The sequence below is a fragment of the Camarhynchus parvulus genome, chromosome 8, assembly GCF_901933205.1.
Source record: "Camarhynchus parvulus chromosome 8, STF_HiC, whole genome shotgun sequence".
NCBI lineage: Eukaryota > Metazoa > Chordata > Aves > Passeriformes > Thraupidae > Camarhynchus > Camarhynchus parvulus.
In genome coordinates this window covers 13,857,223-13,877,135 of record NC_044578.1, presented here as the reverse complement: position 1 = coordinate 13,877,135, position 19,913 = coordinate 13,857,223, and the positions used below count along the sequence as shown (strand labels likewise).

Here is a 19,913-nt window from a genome sequence, read left to right as displayed (position 1 = left end):
AGGCAGTCCCTTACCTATTAATGGCCTAATTTTAAAAAATCAACTTTGAACACAAATGTTCAAATTTTTCTACTCTTAACCAGATATCCAAATTAAAAATGTTACTACCACACCACCACTATAGACTGCAAATGATTTACAGCCTATTTACAGGGGGCTTACATACATATTATCTTCGCATCAAAATTAATGCTACTTGGAATAGCAGTATGACCCACACATCCTAAGATTCAAATGGAAAAATAAAAATTCTAAGAGGATAAATATTTCAGATACACTTTATTTCCTTTTATTTAAATGAATCAAATACATTTGCTTTAAAAAGCTCTTCACAATATATTAAAAGACCTTCTCTCGAAACATGCCTCTTATTCTCTTATTTTGGCTACTTTATCAAAATTGGTGACTAAGATGGGAATGGAACAAGAGCTGGCCATCACTGGTCACTCTTTTGTGCCTTTACCAGTAAAGAGATTAACTGATACCTGCTTTCCTGCAGTATGTCACACACAATGTCCACAGAATGTTAATATGTATTACAGAATTTTAAACTACTACCACATGAATGCTTTAAGATGCAACTGTCAATATATTAACTACTGCTTATTCCTATTTTCCTAACTTCAGTTCCAATGTATCTCTCACCAACATCATCACTGTCAAAATACAATAAAATGTTTACAAACAATGATCTTGCCTAGAGCATAATTATATTTGTTGTATTAAAACTGTTATCCTTCTCTTCACTTTCTCCAACCTGAAAAATCATTAAGTGGTAATGGTAGGAAAATTTTTTCTTGCCCTTGTTCAAAGCTTTTCTTCCTTCAGTTAAATGAATTCCATCTATACATCAAGTATGCATACTTCAGTATAAAGCATCTATAAATGAGAGGCTATCGTTAGGACTACATTTTTGCCTTCTTAAACTGTAAAAATTTCAAGGACCAGATTTATATCTGCTTGTAGGTCATCTTTCAAAATGGTTCTAATTTTGCCATCCCTTCTTAAACACGATCACCAGTGAAGAAGCACTTGAACAGAATGATTAGCTGGAAGTACTTTTTAAACAGCAATGATGTCTAAGCATAGTATTTTGGTACTTCACATTGCAGTCCTCTAAGTTCAGTTCTAAATTATCCAATCTGTGACAATTACTCTGTGTTTGGACCACAAAACCACCTCAGTAAGTGCATCTATAAAAATGAAATACTGGTTTTGTTGTGGTTACATATTGTCTCATAAAATACTGCAAGGTTGATGCTGCTGCAGCAGGAAAGTAATTCTGATTCAGATAACCCTCCTGCAACTATACAAGGAAATGAGAACCTCCCAAACAATAACAGATGTCAGCAGCATCTGCAGTTTAATCGTTCATGAGAGAATACACTCTGCCATGTGATGAAACACCAGAAAAAATTTAATGCTATCTTTCATTGAATAGTTCTTGATGCAATTACAAATAGGGAGATCTAGTGTTTCATCATATCCTTGGAGTGCAATAAAGGTCCATTGGGCTCTTTTCAGCAGGGAAAGAAGTGTCCCAAAGAGGAGTAACATCAACAGACATGTCAACAATTCTTTTTTTTTTTAAACACACAATACTAATATACTTCTATATTTTGTTAGAGGAAAAATACTCTTCATGCTATAATGCTATAGCTGATACCTGTATCATTAGCAAATACTTAATATGGACTAATAATGCTATGTCTTAATTTTCTCACATCTTCCCTCTTCAGTATTTGCTATTCGACTCAGAAAGTTGCCAATATTGTGGCTTACACCCATATACTAAATATATTCCATCTTTCACAACTGAAGCATACATTTTCTCCAAATGTATTTTCCTCACTAAATGTCTCCTTTTCACTATTAAATGTGCATTCAACAAGAAATCAGAAGTCTTTTTCATATAACTCTTGCCTTCTTGAGACTATCCCACTGTGTTCACACCATTTAAGAGGAATCAAAATTCTCATCCTAGCTTTATTTCTTAAAAATGTACCTATCGTCTCCTTCCCAGCTTGCAGTCACTTCCTACAAACCCCCTTCTAGTGCTGCACAAGTATCAAACAATCTCAAGCTCAACAAACATGCTCTGCTACTCAGGTTCTCTGTAACATGTCAGAGAATCACAGAACATCAGGTTGGAAGGGACCTCAAGGCTCTTCTGGGCCAGCCTTTCTTGCCAAAAGCACGCCCTAGACAAGATGGCCCAGCACTGTATCCAGCTGAACCTTAAGTGTCCTGCCGGTGGCGAGTCCATCACTTCCCTGGGGAGATCATTCCAGTGGCTGACAGCTCTCCTGGCGAAAAATTTGTGTCCAAGTCTGAAGGGAGTGCATTTGAAAGGACTGCACTTTCATGCTTTCCATACTGAACATGTACTGCTCTGTTTTCTCAGCCAATGTGTCTTGGGCTAGTCCTCTTAACAACCAGACTGGCAGCAGAACAAGTAAAGTTTGTATGTATTAGTGGAAATGAATGAGTCAATTTAGTTGGTGGAGAAAATTATAGTGTTGTGAATAGAACTGTGTAAAACCAGCCAACTACTATTTTCTGTTTGGAATTATTTTCACACAAAGAAAGGCAGAACTACCACAAGTTATTTTTGAACAAAGGGACAGTAAGGCTATGAACTTTATTTTTACATTAAATGAAAAATACATCCCACAGAAAATCAGTATCTTCATCAGTAAGCAAGAATTCAGTTCAACTGCAGAAAAGATAAATGCAAGAGATGCCTTCATTTTTTTTTGTCAAAGATCATACTAAATTTCCAATGCTTACACCTCTAGCTTTACCATACCATTTAGGTTAACTTTGGTATTGGATTCTTTCATATGTCTCATTGTGCTGCTGCACAATTATGTACATCTCTTCTTCCTCCTGCTACTCCCTACTCACCTGCTATATTCTAAAAGCAATGTGCAGGTTTTAGTTATCTTCCAGTTTTATTTGTCCTAACAAATACTTGAGTACATTCTGGAGCAATTAAAATATGAAGAGGAAGGCTAGTGATCTTTTTGATACCTTTGACAAAAGAAATTGTGCTGACAACCATGAGGGCAATCACATTTAACAGAACTAAAATGATACAAACACTATTTTAGTCTTAGTTGTAAGCAAAAAATGGGGCAACTCTTGCAGACAGTATTTGAGAATGGCATGGTGATGCATAGCACAACAAAGTCAGTCAGCAGCATCTGTGGATCAAGAGAAAGCTCCAAAGAGTCCCTCAAATCAAAAACCATCTCATGTTAACATATCCAAAAGGTGATATTGACACCATGCAATAGTACCATTTTCTTCTCCCCTTCAGTGACACCTGTGCTTTCTTCAATGGCAAAAGCCACTTACAACACCATTTCCCCATTTTGGATGTCTCCTTCGTATCAACCCAACACAAGGTGGGGTGGTGTTTTAAGACAGGTCCATGAAATAAAGGGTTAAAACAGCAGCACCAGGTGGGAGCAAGGGTCTTATGCATTGTGGTGAGACACAGAGCAGTCCTTGAACAGCTGTATCAGCACAGGAGGAGCAGTGAATTGTAGCTATGAGCAGAGCAGCAGGGGTGATAAGGGCAGGCATTTTTCAAGTCAGCTTTACTGCCAAGGAAAATTGGTCATGTAAGTACTGCATAAGCAGCAAGCTGAAGAATGGTTCATATAACTATAGCCTCAAACCTCAAGCTGAAGACAGTAGAAACATGTTTTGTTTTTTTTCAAAAATATACCAGCAAAAATCAGGTTCTACTCTGAAGACTCTTGCCCAGCAGACACTATAAAATTACTTCTAAAATAGGTCCTGAAAAAAACACTCTAAAGTAACAGTGACAAGTAATGGGGGCTATAACTCATTTGAAAATTCAACCAAATCATCATACATCACTGTCTTATAGTTGAAAAGAACAAGTTATTTGACCAAACTATGTTCTATATTTCTGTTGTCAATTACTTTGCAGATGTTCTCCTTTAATAAACTGCATAGTTTCAAGCATCTATTTAAAAGCAGAAAGCGCAAAAAACCCAAAAACCACCATCACAAAAAAATCCCAACTCTTCTGAAGTGAATAACTCATACCATTTTAGCTCTTGAAAGTACCAAGCTTCTAGAGACACCTTCCATTAAAAAAAAAACCATCCAAAAAAAAACAAAGCAAAAAAACTCACAAAAAACCAACCAACACCCAAACAAACAAAAACCATCCAAACCAAACTAAAAAACCAACAATCCCCAAAAATCCCACAAGAACTGGCTGAAACTATACAATGTGCCAAGAACACCTGGCACCTCTGGCAGAACAAAACCCTAGAATGTATCTTTGGGCATCTGGCATGAAGGTAGTCAGGGGTGCCCTCTGCTCCTGGGGCAAGAGCTGAGCTCAACTAGAAGACTGAGGCAGGAATAACCCCAGCAGAAGATTGTTGTCCCATGAGACACATGTCTTTCCCATGCAGTATTTCAGCAGGCTTCATGACATCCTGTTCATCTTCACACCTCATCTTGGAAAATTCCATTATGACCTCATACATCACTTTCTCACCATTTGCCCTGCCTAGACAGCAGGGGATGGGATCTCCTACCATCAGGAGAGGCACCATGCCAGGTGGATCAGCTTGTACTTTGGGTTAAATCCAGAGCCCAGTCAGGAAAAATACACTAAAAGATATGAGCACATCCATAATGCTTTGCCCGGGGTCCTGAAAGCTAGCTCCCTCTGGGATAAGGTGGAGCCCATGCATGCCATGGCCCAAGCGGGATTAATGGCAACCTAGACCTCAGCTTCTCCAACACTTCTCATTAAGGTGCTCTTGGTTCATCTTTACATTTATACATTTCCTCTCTAAGTCTCCACACGATGCAGGATCTCTTCATGAGAGACTCTATTGCTCTGACCAAGCTGCAACCAGGTGGAAGAAGCTTTCCAGGATGTCCCAACACCTGTGGTACTTTGACCGCCTCAGGCAGAGCATCTCTGGCCAGCATCCATCAGCTCCCTTTTCTGGAATCGGAGTATGTGGACAAGACCCAAACCATATTCTGCTCAGAGCTCCCTTTGTCTCCCTATTTTTACATTTCTCTACTCATGTTCCTTCTTTTACCAGCTGTTGCCTGTTTTTTTCTCCATCCTCATTCTCTGTAGTTTCTCATTTTCAAGGAGAGCTCTAATGTTTTATTAGGAATAAATTGATATCTGTTCCTAAGGAAAAAGCCAATAGAAGCAATGACTCAAAGCAGTTACTTAAAAAAAAAGCAAGAAAAAAGCAAGCATAGGACATTCCTCACTCCCCATGCCACATAGTTTTACAAATCATGCCCTCTAGCTATTCCAGGTAAGAGATGTCACTTACATAGCAATTACATAGTAATTCTTGACATGAACATCATTCTATCCTTGCTAACCTTTTCCTGAGTGTTCACCTGAGATGCAAGGTGTTTGATGTTCATCATCAATACATGGTAGTAAGTATTGCTTAAAAACAAAAATTGTTCATTGAAAAAAACCCCAAACTCTGAACACATTCTCTAAAGTTCAACGATGTCTTATTTTGGAGCTCAATATAAAAAACTTAAGTTAATACGCAAATGAAATAACTCCTGCATTTGACTATTAAACAAACAGTTGGATTATGAGGTAGGTAGGTAGTATCAAAAGAGCAATCTTTTTGGAAGAAAGTTCATAACAATATACCAAATTTAGATAGAAATTGAACTTTATAAGATATTAGTGTAATCTGTGTAAAAAGCAGGTTAATTTTTTTAGTGTCAGTTTTGAATCTGATTATTCATCCTCAAGAAATTCGAGGGAAAAAGAAATTGCTAATTTGCAAAAGAACCAGGAAACACCCTAAGAACCACTACAAAGCACTACACCCCCTCAATCTCCCAGGCAATTCCACATCCCATGAAGCTGCTGTACACTTAAATTTCAAAACTTGCTTGTTTTGCAATTTGTTATTCATACAAGCCATTATACTAAGCTAAAAATCTAGCACCTAATTTCTCTCTGAAGTTCAGTTCACTACACAAATACCACTGCAATGTAGATTTTTCAGCCAATGGAGAGAATCCAGCTTGAACACACGATGTCCTGTTGCACTCTGCTGCTTTAGAATGATTAACCCACAGTTCTCAAAGCAGAGGACCAGTGCTGGGAGCTGCAAGGTGTGCTCCTCACTACACAAGTCTTCACAAGGAACAAACATACAACTGGGGCATTGAATTTTTCAAAACTGCCCAATATAAAATAGTCCTCAACAAGTTAATGAAAACATATCTTCTTTCGTCATAGCTGTTAGAGGGAAATACCATGATCTTTCAAATGGGCTTGGCATGATTTTAGCTATGCTCTTTCTCTCTCTCACCACCTACTCTGTTTCTCAATGAGAAACCCTGATCAAAACCTCCATCCTCCACAATAATCTATAGAGGACTTAATAAAATGCTTGAATATAGGTAATTTGCATTTAAAACTTTATGTAGTGATAGACTTTGGTGCAGTTAAATCACAATTTTGCAAAATAAGGCTAGATTATCATATGCTTAACAATCAGAATTTACATACACAATAAAACTGTTACTGCTGCTTGCTACAAGACAAAGAATTTCATACTGCCTAATGTTATAGTAATCAAAACTAACCTTAATCACTATAACAATGCAACTACTGAAGTAGCAGAGCACATACATCCTTAATTATGTCATTTTGTGAGAGGGAAAAGCAAACTGATTCTGGGCACAGGCGAAGTAACAGTCTTGTCTATATTTCAAGCTTCTACCTTCTTGCCAAAAAAGCACTTTCCTTTGTTTTAATTTCTTGAGCCACATGGCAGCTGTGGATGTCTGTGGGTTTACAGACAAGTGCTAGCAGCAAGTGCAGTATGTTAATGAGCACATACTTCCTGAAAGCAGCTTAACCTGACTGAAACAAAAGAAACAAAAAGTTCCTGATGTCCTCTGTTTAAATATTACAGTATTTTAGCAAAAGGATACAAGTTAACAAGAGGCAGAGGAATAACAAACTAACAATTACATTTACAAAGCACTAAGCAGTTTATATATTCACTCAGATAGCAACATTTTAAAGGACACACAGGTAAGATACCTTGCTACTTTACACAGAAATACTGTATCTCTCTAAGGAAAAAAGGTCAATGCAAGTAGAACAGCACCTCTCCAAGCCCTTCCTAAGGGGAAGATTTGGCTCAAAAAGCTCATCAGGCTTTCTCAGAATCTGGACACTCATTTAGCTCTTACATGAAATGCATATAAATATGCCTACTTGATTTTCTGAAACCAAAATTATTCCTCAAAACTACAGACAGCTGACATGTCAGTGTACAGAAATTGGCTGTTTATTCAGAAGTCACAAAAACTGTGGCTTTAAAAACCCAGACAAAACAAACACCAAGATGTTTCCACACCTTTACTGCACAACATAATGCTAAGAAGTTTGCCTAACCCTTACTACACATCTAACAAGGAATACATACCAGAACTCATTCTGCCAGAAGCCAGCAAACATCTTTTCCTTCTGGGCAGGGAAAATCAGAAGCTAATTTAATGCAAGAAATTAAAACTTTGTTACATTTCTTCCTCTGAATAGCAAATTGGAAAAAAAAGAAAAACAACCAAACAAAACGAACAGATACAAAACGAAAATCTTAAACAGAAAAAAAAGAATCCTCTTCTAAAATACTATTGTCTTAAAGATCCATATGACAAGTGTAGAGATAAAAGCAAGCAATATTTTGCTCTATTTTTCTCTACCTCCATATAGCCCTAGATGTCCAACTGCTAGGTGCTAACATCTCTCACCAAAAACCTGAAGCCTTAAATTTCTTATATAAACACATGAAGATGAGAAAGTGGTAGTTTGGAGTAATATTTTTTCAAGAGGTTGGCAGAGTGAGATCTTAAAGAGCTCAATGCTAAAAAATATAGACTCCTTTTTTGTGCCACCTGAGCACTTCATTGCCATTGGCGCCTTCAACGCTTCCTTTGAATCTGTCTTTTGCCATCTGACACCTCAGTGAACTGATTTGGTGTGCAAAAATAATTATGGATAATCCAAAGAGATAAAACCCACATTGTTTTCTGCCTATGTAAAATACCTAAACAATGGATTGGAGAAACACTCGAGTCCTGACTTGTGAAGGGTCTAGGAATAAAACCTGATTTTTCAACAGTGCAAGTCACCAGATGGGCTCAGCTGTTTTGTGAAACCTTACTCTGAGCGGATGTGATTCTGCTGAGATGTCGAAGAAAGAGCAGGGGAGATGCCAAAGAGAGGCTCAAATGAGCCCTGCAGAGACTCCTGTTCACTGCTGCTGATCCCAACACCACAGGCAGGGCAGAGCTCCCTTTATCTCTCTGCAGAGCAGACCCTCTAAACTGCTGCATCCCAATTCTCCTGCCACACAAACTAACAGTCTCACCTTCACTTCCTGTCAGCATTTACCTCATTTCCCAAAAGAGTTTCAGAGAAGAAAGTATGTCTGTACAAACAAAATGGGGTCCTAGCTCATGACTAGCCCTCCTGAACACCAGTATAACAAGAAGAAATGAAATGTGTCTAAATCCTTTCACTTCGCAACCATTGAAGGGAAAGGTAAAAAAAAAAAAAAAAAAAATCGGAAACAAAGTGATTTTATCTTCTAGTTTTGCAGCTCTAAGACAACATACTCCTCACTTCAATTACCTCCTCAGAGCTCCACTGCTACTTTGTTCTCTTTCCCATTTCCCAGGAAGCACTTTTACCTCACAGCAGAGAAACTGCTTATGGTATGAAAATACAGTACAGCCTGAAACCACAGCTCTCTTCTTGGCAACAGCAGTAGGTCAGGCAGCTCCTATTTAGTGCCTGCTATCCACTCTCTTCTCTGTGCCACATCCCACCTGCACTGGTACAACTGCTTGTGTGGCTGCAGTGAACTGCATCAGGAAGCCAAATACAGGTAACTCAAGTCCCTTCTGCTTTTCTTCTTCTGTAGGGTTATTTTTAAGCTAGATCAATCTCAAATTCAGTTCACCTTGTTGTCTCATAAATAGTTACTCCAGCACACTTGAGGGAACAGAGGCAGGAAAGCAAGTAGCAGGGGACAGAAAAGCAGAACTGCAAATGAAAGAAGTGCTTATGAGATAGCACCTTGCACCTGAAACAAAGACAAAGCTTGAGAGCAGCACTGCAGGGTAGACTTTTTACCAAGTTCTAGCCCTAAATTTCACAACTTCATAAGGAAAATCCCCACTGACTCAAGGTTCCTAACACTGAAAACTTGGCAAGATTAAATGCTAGAAGCACTGATTAAATAAGCAAAATGAACCAGTCTAGATCCAGCTCTGGATCAGATCTGGAACTCACCTGCTGTATAGCAGAAACAACCTTCTTCATTAAACCAACTGCTGTAGTTTAGGGGAAAAAAAAGGCATCTGGAAAAAGAAGTCCTTTATGATGCCTAGAAAGGATGCAGGCAAAACACAAAATCTGACAGCTGTCCAAAAGTCTTTCCAAAGGAGCTCTGTCCAAAGGAGGGATGTGTCAGCTCCAGGAGAACTTTCACTATCTGGAGCAGACTCCCCGCCAGCCTGGCGTGGAACAGAGCAGTGGCCTCCACTCCACACCATATCCTGCACTGCTGCACCCTTACATTCTGCTCTCTGTACCAATGAGAGGCTTCATTTCTGCAGCACAGCATAGCCTTAATTAGGCTAAGGAACAAAGTGACTTGAAATAATATGAGCAATCCCAGCATTATTCAAGATACTAGTTTTGATTATGTCACTTCTACAAATGCGGATGGGTTGATGAACAAACACTAAACAAACCCAGCAAGGAGGGAATGCCAAGTAATTTAAAATACTCTGTCTCTAAAGTAGTCTGAGCCTGTAATAAAGGCCTAACCACAACAGCTAAATACAAATCAATTTATCACTTGGAGGCCCTTCTGACCTTTTGTTATGCTGCCACGTGGCTATCTTTAATGAGTGATAACCTCTCTCTTTGCTAATCCAAGCTGTGAATAAGCATTTTGTTTTTAATTAAAGCAGAATTTTCAGATGGTGCCTCTCTTGACACAATGCATACTGGTAGTCTAACATTGGTGATTACAGCAGAGGGTTTTTCAGGTATTTCTTCAGCAAGTAATTACAACTATTTCTTATTTTCTTATTGCTGAAACCTACCTGATTAATAGATGACACAACCCCAACATAGTGGGAAAGAAGCATTACATACATTGTTCAAAGATGTTATTCATGCAGACCATTCCAGCATCACTCCAACATACATTTTTAATTACTCTTTATACAATACATATTTTAGCTGACGTTCTGATCCAAGAACAAGGCTCCAAAAGATACCCATTTCAAAACTGGAGTGCTAAACATAATGAGCAAAAGAAAAAAGACAATCTCTGATCAAAAACACTCAAGCAAGAGCCTCTGGAAAAGTGAATTACCTACCTTGGGATAGCAATGGATACAGAGCTTTTCACCTTTACTTCACCAATTTTGATTTAACCAAGGTCAGCAGTGATAAATAAAGCCTTGCCTCATCTAGTCTTAACAAGAAATACACTTGTGGTCTCTTCTGGTCTTCAGCAAGAAAATACACAGAATGACCCAGCAGTGAATACACATGAAAAATATGAAAACAACCCCACCCCCAGTTTTTAAGAAATGTACCCAGAGGAGGTTAAAATCTACTGGAAAAAGAAAAAGTAGAAGGCTGCATCTTCCTGTCAGGCACACTTCAAAGGAGCACTACTTAAACTTTCTACAAATTATAGGAGTTCAAAAGCAAAGAACTGAGTATAATGGGAACTCTGTCATACTGAAGATACTGTAGGGAACACTTCGAGGAAAAGTGGGAGTGAATGAACACAAAACTCACATGCAGAATACACATCACACATGCTGAACTTGGCTATTTAAAGACCACAGAAGTCAAAGTCAGTAAAATCATGCTGGATTAATAGAACCAGAGGTTTGGCTACCAGGTAAGAAGATACAGGTACAGAATTATGCTTTAAAAATCATGTATAGTTTCCTTTTAAAATATATTTTAAGAGCAATTTGCTACCACATACTGCCACAGAAAAAGCAGCAAAGACCATCGGAATCCCAGCAAATAAAATGCAGAAGCCAAGCCCATGTCATCAAGATCTACTGGAAGAAGAGAAATTTACAAATCTTTCAGTCCTTAAGAGCGTATTGTAATCACCTGGTCTCTCAGCCAGTCTGGTGGTTACATACAAACAGACAACATCACACCTAAGTACTCTTGAATCTGTGGGGGAAGGGGAATGGGCAACCGAGGAAACAAAATAACTCAACAAAAACCACGAACAAAACTACAAGTGGGATACTAATAATTTATAGCCAAACCTATCATGTATGACATTCTGTTGCATATCTAACAGGGCAAATAATTCAGAGCCGTACATCATAATTGCTTTAAAAAAATCTGTATTATTGTGTTATCTGAAGTAAAACATACACAAAACTTCCTACAAAGTAAAAAGTTTTGTAAAGCTGACATACATTTTAGTTTAGAAAGCAGTTCTAGTAAAGTTAAAACATTCCTGTTTTGTGTAAAATTAATGATTTTGAAAGTAGTAGATTCACTTGCTGAATTAAAAAGTTATGTGACCGTTTTTAAACCTCAGATGTGTTGTAGTTATGTTTCATGCTACTTCCACAAATTATTCCAAGATAATGAATAATAATCAAGCTAGTATTTTCCCACATCAATTGCAACAAGTCAAGGAGGACTCCCTGTGGCCTTTTCTAAAAAATGAAATTTACTACAAATTGGTATTTTTAACTTCTAGGTTGCAAAAGTTCTCAACTACTGTCAGTGGAGCAGCTGAAAAAACCAACAAATAACAAAGAGAATAATTAAATTAATATTAGGATGAGGAATCAGTAAATTTTAGGGCAACTCATAATTGTCTCTCTCCAGATTTCAAATGAAAGACATTTATATTACCATTCTAAAAGGCCCTCAGAATTTGTAGGTTGCTGTGGAAAACCATGAAAACATCTAAAACAAAGTTTAAAATGGAGCCAGAACCCTGATGCTTCTCGTTACCAAAGGACAACTTTTAGTTTTGGTCCTCCAAGTCAAAACCCAATGCATCTTAGGAGAACGTGTAACAGCAGGCCATAGAAATACCCCCTAACAGATTCCATTGAAGCTTTCCTTTCCAGCTTCTGTATACACAATGTATCTTGTCCTCCCTGCTACACAAACCCCATTCACTCTTGTGGTGACCAAGCTTAAGAAACCAGCACCACTCAGATTTCATTCACCTGCAACTTCAGCCCAGAAACACTCCAAAACATTTCCTCTCATCTACTACTGGTGTTCACATACTCATGGTTTTATTTCACTTCATTGCCTAAGTGAAGTAACAAGTACTAAAGACATTTGACTATAAATGGAAAGCTACAATAAATGAGAGGGATGTAAGAGCCATAGCTGGGTGAACAGCATTTACTGTGCTGGCCACAGACACTGCAAGAGGTCTCAAATTACACTTCATGAACTAGTAAGTGTAGTTATCAGGGAAAGCTGTGTTACCCTTCATTGTTCTTCCAGGGACCTTAGCATGCCCTTGATCTACACAATTCCATAAGCTCTATGCATGAATCAAGGCATAACATCACCTTTAGAATCCTAAGCTGGATATTCTTCTGTTAGCTCTTCAAACAACTTCATTTTCAGTGTCCAGTAGCCTGGAATACATGCTACTGAGGACACAAAGCATGCAAAACTAGAAAACTGGTTCAACAATGCAAATAAATAATTCAGAAATATTAAAGCTCCATCTCATTTTATATTTCTTTAGTTTTTGGTTGCCATGTATCATATGAATAGATGACAATCAACATTCACTGATCGTAAACCAAATGTTGTCTCTAATAATTAATTAGTTGTATAATAGTCACATCTTATCAATCTTCCATGGTAAGTGAATCCTGGTCTTTCCCAGCAGTATGTCAATGATGACCAATATTTTCTCCTAGTTACAGGAGTTGTATCATTACAGAATTTTGCTGCTAAATATACTGAGTAATTAAACATCTGAGCTTGATGGCTCTAACAGCATTTCATTTTTAAACACTAACAAAGGGAGAGAGAGGTTCTGAAGGAAACTCCTGCAACCTAAAAAATTACTATTTTGTAATATGAGAATTCATTAAAATGAAAGTAAACACTATGTGTTGTAGTGTTATTTAATTACACAAACTAATAGCAGTAGAGTTACCATGAAGTACAAAATGCAGTGTTTTGCCATCTGAAGTACTTCAAACAATCCACCCTCTCCATACTTATCTTTATAGTTAGTCTAAAATACTTCCCATCAAAATTACGGCACTCAAGTAAAAAATAAAACCACTAAACAATAACGGTCAAATACTCATAACAGATTTGGATTGTGAAGTCTAAAATAATAGTGAGCTAAGACACAAGAACTGCAAGGTGAAACCAACAATCAGAACTGGGTAGGTCAGCCAGAGCTCCTGCTCCCACAGCTGGATGCGCCCACTGCAGATCCCTGGGAAGCCAGAGGAATGCTGTGTGGGCAAGACCCGGCCTATGCAAATCGGGTTACCTGGTTATACCCCAGACCTCAATAGTAAATACACAAAAAGTAGACACGCTAAAAAAAAACCAAAAAAACAACAACAAAAAAACCCCAAAATAACCAAAAAAACCCCACCACAACAAAAAAATCCAAAACCAAACCAACAAGCCCCCCAACTTCGACGTTTAAAGTTATTTCCATTTCAATGCCCTAGGATTTTCCAGTAACAAAGGGTATTGTTGTCAGAACACTGAGCTTGCACAACTGCCTGCTCACTACATCTTGTCTTTACTCTCATCCAGCACAAACATACCCAAAGTTTTTCAGTAAAAACGAAGTAAGTAAGTCAACATGCAAAAAATAAAGTCTAGGGTTTTCTTCCCAGCAAATGAATCGCCTTTATATTGTTGAAAGTTATGCTGAAATACTCAGAGGAAAAAAAAAACCCCAACAAAACAACAAAAACAAAGCAAACAAACGAACAGAAACACCAGCAGAAAGCTCCCTGCCATGACGAGTTCAGATCAATGCTTTTGTCTTCCATTTTACTCAGGGCTCAGAAGAGCAACGCGGTACCGAGGGCTCTCCCAGCGCGCTCCCGAGCGATGTAAACACGCCGCGGGGCTGGGGCTGCGCCGCGGGGCGCGGGCACGGCCGCGGGGTCACCGGGGCTGCACGATCCGGGCGAGCACGGGAGTTTCTGACCTACATTCCCCGCAGCGGGATAAAAACCCTCCCGCCGCAGACGGAGCGCGGCGGGCGGGAGGCCTCCCCCGCTGGCAGGGTGTGTTCGGGGGTGGGGAAAGCGAGCGGGCCGGGGCGAGGATGAAGGCTGGTGGAGGCGCCGACACCTGCCCGCCGACACCGCGGCCCCGCCGCCGGCTCCTCCTCCACCGGGGACGGACACCTGCTGCGGGACAGCCGCACGCGCGGCCCGGCGGCGGCCTCAGCCCGGTGGCCGCAGGCGGGTTTCTCCCGCTGCTTTCTCGAGAGCCCGCTGAGCCCCGCGGCGGGGCCGGGGTCGGGCGAACTCCCGGCGGCACCGCGCAGGCCGCGGCCGGGCCTGTAGGGGCGGAGGGCTCGGCCCGAGGCCGCGGGGCCTGCGGCGGCGGCGACGCGGGGCGGGCGCGCCAGGCCCGGCCCTGAGCCCTCCTCCGGGAGCGGAGCCGGGAGGAGGCGGCGGCGGCGCGTCCCCCTCACTCACCGCTCTCGATCTCGTTGCCCTTCTTGGCGGTGGCTGCGTTCCCCATGGCCGGGCCGGGGCGGGGGGCGGGAGGGATGCCGGGCGGGGGCCGGGCCGGGCTCGGCTGGCGGGGCGGCGCGGCCCGCGGGCGCGGCGGCGGCAGCGGCGGCGGAGCTGCCCTGGCCCCGCTCTGGGTCTCTGTGTCTCCGGCCGCCGCGGAGGAGGAGGCGAGCGCTCTGCCCCTCCCCCGCCCCGCACTCGGCGGAAATGACGGCCGGGGCGGCGCCTCCTCCCGCTGCGCCGCCCGCGGGGGCGCAGCCGACCACGGCCGGGCCGCTGCCGCCGCCTCGGGCGGGGGCTGGCCCGGGGCAGGGGCTGCGGGAGCTGCGGGCGGCGCCCCCGCCCGGCAGCGGCTCGGACAAGGCGGGGGCGGCGGGTGCCCGCGGCCGTCGCCCGCGGGATCTCGGCACCCGCCGCACCCCCCGGCCTGGCGGGCGGCGGCCCCGGAGCGCCCCGCTGCCGCAGGGCAGGCCCGGCCCGGCCCGCCCGCGGGGCCGCGGCCGAAGCGGGGGGCGAGGCCGCTCAGCCCAAGGTGACCCCGAGAGGCCGCGCGGGCCGCGGCCCTGCGGCTGCGCCCGCCCCGCGCCCCTGAGCATCCCCGAGGACACCCGCCCGGGCCTGCACCCCGGCGGCCGACGGGAGGAAACTCGCACTTGCCGCCTGTTCAGTGTCTGTTTTTACACGGCTTACCAGACTATAGGGAAAAAAAAAAAAAACGTAGAAAGTAAGCGGGCTGCCAGGAAAGAATTTTTTTCCTCCCCCCCTTTTGCTGCCACCCATCATAAATAGCTACAGCTACACATTTTCAAGTGGTATTGTGACTTTCAAGTTGATGATAGCTCTCTATATATTTATCATGTGAAACACTTTGAGTGTTTTAGCTCTGGAAGGAAATGCTTATCAAAAAAAGGCTCTATTTTACTTGCTTTAAAATGGAGAGAGTGGAGAGCAGAAATGCTAATCTTATGGATCACAAACTGCATATATTTTGCCAGGACAATGTATGTGATACCCAGCCTCTCCTGGCAGCATTCTTTCCCCATGGCTGCAGGAATTGTTCTGGCTACCATCCTTCTCTGGGGTTATCAAAATCCTCTCCCAGCACTGTGGGCTGCCTGCTGGTGAAGCACGTGCTGTCACAGCCTAATACTGAATTACCTTACAAGACAGGATTTTATACACATACACTAATGCACACTAAAGTAGATACTTCTAGGATATTTCCAGTTTCCTAGGCCTGTGCAGTGGATACAGTGTATGGGAGCACTGGGCAGATCTAGCCAGTGTGTGGTCTACCTTGACAGTTGTACAAGCTGCCTGGGTTATAGGGCTGCAAAGTTTTGGGAACACTTACTTGAATTATCTTGATGTTTTGTAAGTTGAGGTTTGATCAACGAACTTTTCAGTTTAAGGGACTTTCTCCTGATTTTCTTCACCTTTCTCCTTGCATTATCCTGACGTGTATTATACTGCTTACTTCAGGGGAGTACCTGTGTTTCTATGATTAAAGAAGCTGTCACTGAGGAAGCCAGGTCTCTATTGTTTTGAAGATAGAAACAAGACTCAAACATCACGAGGAAATAACCTGCAAACCATTAAGGGCAGTGAAGCAGCTACTATTGAAGAGGGCTGTCTCATTTTGCCAAACATTCTTTATGCACTTAAAAAGAGGTTCAGCAAGTTATCAGTAATTCACTTTGCTGAGGAATGGCATGTAGATTGCTATGGCTGGATCTGCACCAGGAGGAGAACTTAAGCATGGGAAAAGGAGAGGGTCCTTTTGCCATCTGTCCTCTCGATCATTCATACAATGACAAAAAATAGAACTCTGAGGTGCTGTAGTATTTAAATAAATATCTGAAAATGATATCTCAGGTAAAGATCTTATCCCAGTTTTAAATGTTTTCCCTGCTCCAGCCATCATAATTTTCATTTTGGCCAGATTGAGTCTGAGTCAGCTGATTTTCATCCAGGTGCTGACAGGCATTTTGATATCCTTGAGAAGACAGCAGTGGCATCGCTAACAAATGAGGTTTGCTGCAGCATCTTTAGCATATTCCTGGCATTACAGCTCATCCCTTCGCTAGCCAGTTTTGCTGCAAAGGCTGCATATGTGGGAATCCACCAAGGTCCAGTAGACATTACTGCTCTTTGGGTCTTGGTGGACAAGGATCAGCTGGTCATTGCATGTACTCCAGCAAAATCCTACATACACAGGTCCAGACCATATATATGTATATATGCGTGTATGTGCGCACCAATGCAATGACACTGGTTCTCAAATAACCACATGCTCTTAATGCACATGCAGCACTGATGGATTTGCATAAATGTTTTTACCCAAATACTCTCTTTATCAGAAACCTAACAAATATAATTCAACAGTGCTGTGAAATATTAAATTAACTATATCCATGGTTCTAGCATTACATGTGTAGGCAAAGATAACAGAAATAAAGAGTTAAAGATGGATGTTTGTATTCACATTCACACTACTCACACATCTTATGCTGTATTAACAAGTTAACAGCCATTGATTAATTGCAAAACATACCGATGATTATAGATATTATGTGTATACAATCAGCATTCAGACTGTCAAGCTTATTCCAGTCCTGATCTTTAGTTACCTTAATTTTTTTATATAAAATCCTTTTATGCTGAAATACCTCATATCACTGCTTATTTACAAGTAGTTTGCCTTCTTTCTGTCAACACAATTGGTTAAAAAATAAAGTAATGCAAATATGAAAAAATGTTCTGTTTGTGTATGTTAATATATTTCACTAAAGGCCCAATCTGAAAATTCAAACTTCATTTGCTTTGCTGATCTATATGAGATTTTAAAAAATATAAAAACATTTTAAAAGTTGACTTAAGAAAGTCAACTCAGCAGTTTTAGCAGTATGGATTTGATGATGTTGCTTCAATGACTCTCAGCTGGTTTTCATCCATTTTTCAACATATTTCTTGGGAACTATCAGTTAGGAATATCCTAGCAAGACCAATCCTTCACTCTGATAAAGCCTAAAGCTCTGTGTCAGATGTATAGTTCCCTCATGAAACTCACATATTTTTCCCTACATAGACTTAGAACTAAAAATGAGAGGGTAATTTCAGGAAAAAAAAAGATAAATTTCTTCTAGATTAAAGACTCTCAGGTGTTTTTAGTATAAATCACCTGTTCATATGTTAATTACTTCTGGAGCCACATATCCTTTCACTCCATAATCATTCTGATTTCTGGATGAGATAGTGGCATTTCTGTAGCAACTACAGCAGTTGTTTTCAATACACATTTGAAACAAGTAACTAAATTTAAATCATTACGCATCTTCATTTTCTTCTCTCGAATCTGAGGTGTGCCTGCATTGCAAGGGGTTGGCATACACGGATTGATGGTTCTGCCCATCCATACTGACCATCCTTAGCCTGAGGGTGTAGGCTCTGCTTGAGTTGTGACCATGTACCTGCCTTAGCTGGGGTTCTCTTTCTGTGGCCAGCTGGCCTTACAATTGCAGCAGTGCCTGTAAACTTCAGGCTTTGAATAGCAAATTAGACTGCTCTTCCCAATATCCTACATTCCTGCATCTTTGAATACCTCTGGCAGCCTCCTTCTCTCTCCTAAACAGAATGGTATATTTGGCATTTAACTCCTTATTTTCCTTTTGGGTTGTTCCAGGCTACTGGCACATTTCCTGCTCTCAGCTAACCCCTGTTCTGCCAGTGTGGGATGCTTTTCTAGCAGGTTGCTAACGTGCCAAGAAGCATATGTATTTCTTTGTGAATATGGAAGATATTTTCCAAATTTTACAGCTTCTGACCCAGAAACAGGAATATTCATCACTGCAGCATAATTTCAGACCTGCCAAGAATATATCAATTATGTCATGTAGATGTGCTAAGGGAAAGGATGAAAGCAGTACAGCAATTTCCCCTGCTCCCTGTACTAGCTATACAGACAGCAATAAACTACATCCTTCTATAGGGAAGGCTTAATCCACTGATGCCATATTCATTCCAGTTGAGGACCCACCCACTCAGAGAGAAGTGAAAGGACTTACATCTTATTTCTACAATATCTGAGATTGCCAGGCCCTGAATCCACTATGAAACTAAAGCAACTTGGCCAAGAACTTGCTCTGCCAGTTTCAGATGTCCTGAAAAATGTTCTTTGATGCTTTTCAACTGTGAATCCAAAAGGAATCTGGAGCCTCAGGAAGGTGTTTGTTACACCATGGATGTTACAATTTTGAGGGACATTTTATTTTGGAAGGACTCTTAACTAAGGGCAACTTGGACTTCCTTCAGTGTGACTAGGTAGACTTAAAGCAAAAAGCTCCAAAGGAAGTTTACACCAGCAGCAAATACTTCACCACTGCCACGCTTTCTTTCTTGGCATTAGATGTTTCTCAAATATTTCCCAAGATAGCCACTGGTCAAAAAAAACCCCCATGTAAACATAGAAGAAAAGAGTTTATAGATTCCCTTACTGATTTTTAACTATGGTTCATCACAAGCCTCTCAAGAGCCATAAAGCTGCGAGGTGAGGGGTTTTTTTGATGTTTTAAACCTAATTTAACAAAAAAGGTTCTATGCTTTTGCTGTCAGTATTACCCCCTAGAAGAGAGCATTTGATCAAATTTTCTATGGATATTGGCTACATAATAATTCACCACAGGAGGTGACAGGTGCTGTGTTGAGGTCAATGTCCTGCAGAACAGACATGTTTTTTTCAGAGATAAGCTACAGACGGCCTTAATGGGCAAGTCCAGCTGCTCAGTTCTTGGCCGTTATCTCTTATGATCATTTGGCAGTGGGTGTAGTCTCTTGCTATCAGCCAAGCAGCACTTTTTTTCAGTTGCTTATAATTGTTCTGCAGATTATTCCATATAAGTTGATTATGTACATATTGAGTAGGGGAAGGTAAACAAAAAAAAATCACTTTTTTTTCTTGTATTTTTAGTAGTTTAGCAACATATTTGTACTGCTGCACATGAACTATAGCAGGAATGAAACGAAAGTCAGAGTTGATGGTATACTTGTCTGATATTTGATTCTAGTTTACTCCC

The 19,913-nt window shown here is 41.1% G+C and overlaps 1 protein-coding gene across 2 annotated transcripts in view; it reads right to left on the bottom strand.

Annotated features, from left to right (window-relative positions):
• Positions 1–14,912, bottom strand: part of PRKACB (protein kinase cAMP-activated catalytic subunit beta) — a 66,634-nt gene extending 51,722 nt beyond the window's left edge. The window contains exon 1 of one of the 2 annotated variants that reach the window (XM_030953827.1): positions 14,803–14,912. In XM_030953827.1, the coding sequence (XP_030809687.1) occupies positions 14,803–14,848 (46 nt within the window). In that variant the 5' untranslated portion in view covers positions 14,849–14,912. Of the gene's footprint in view, positions 1–14,081; positions 14,177–14,802 lie in introns of those variants that run through there. The other variant, XM_030953826.1, reaches the window with a different exon arrangement.
• Positions 14,913–19,913: the final 5,001 nt, after the last annotated feature.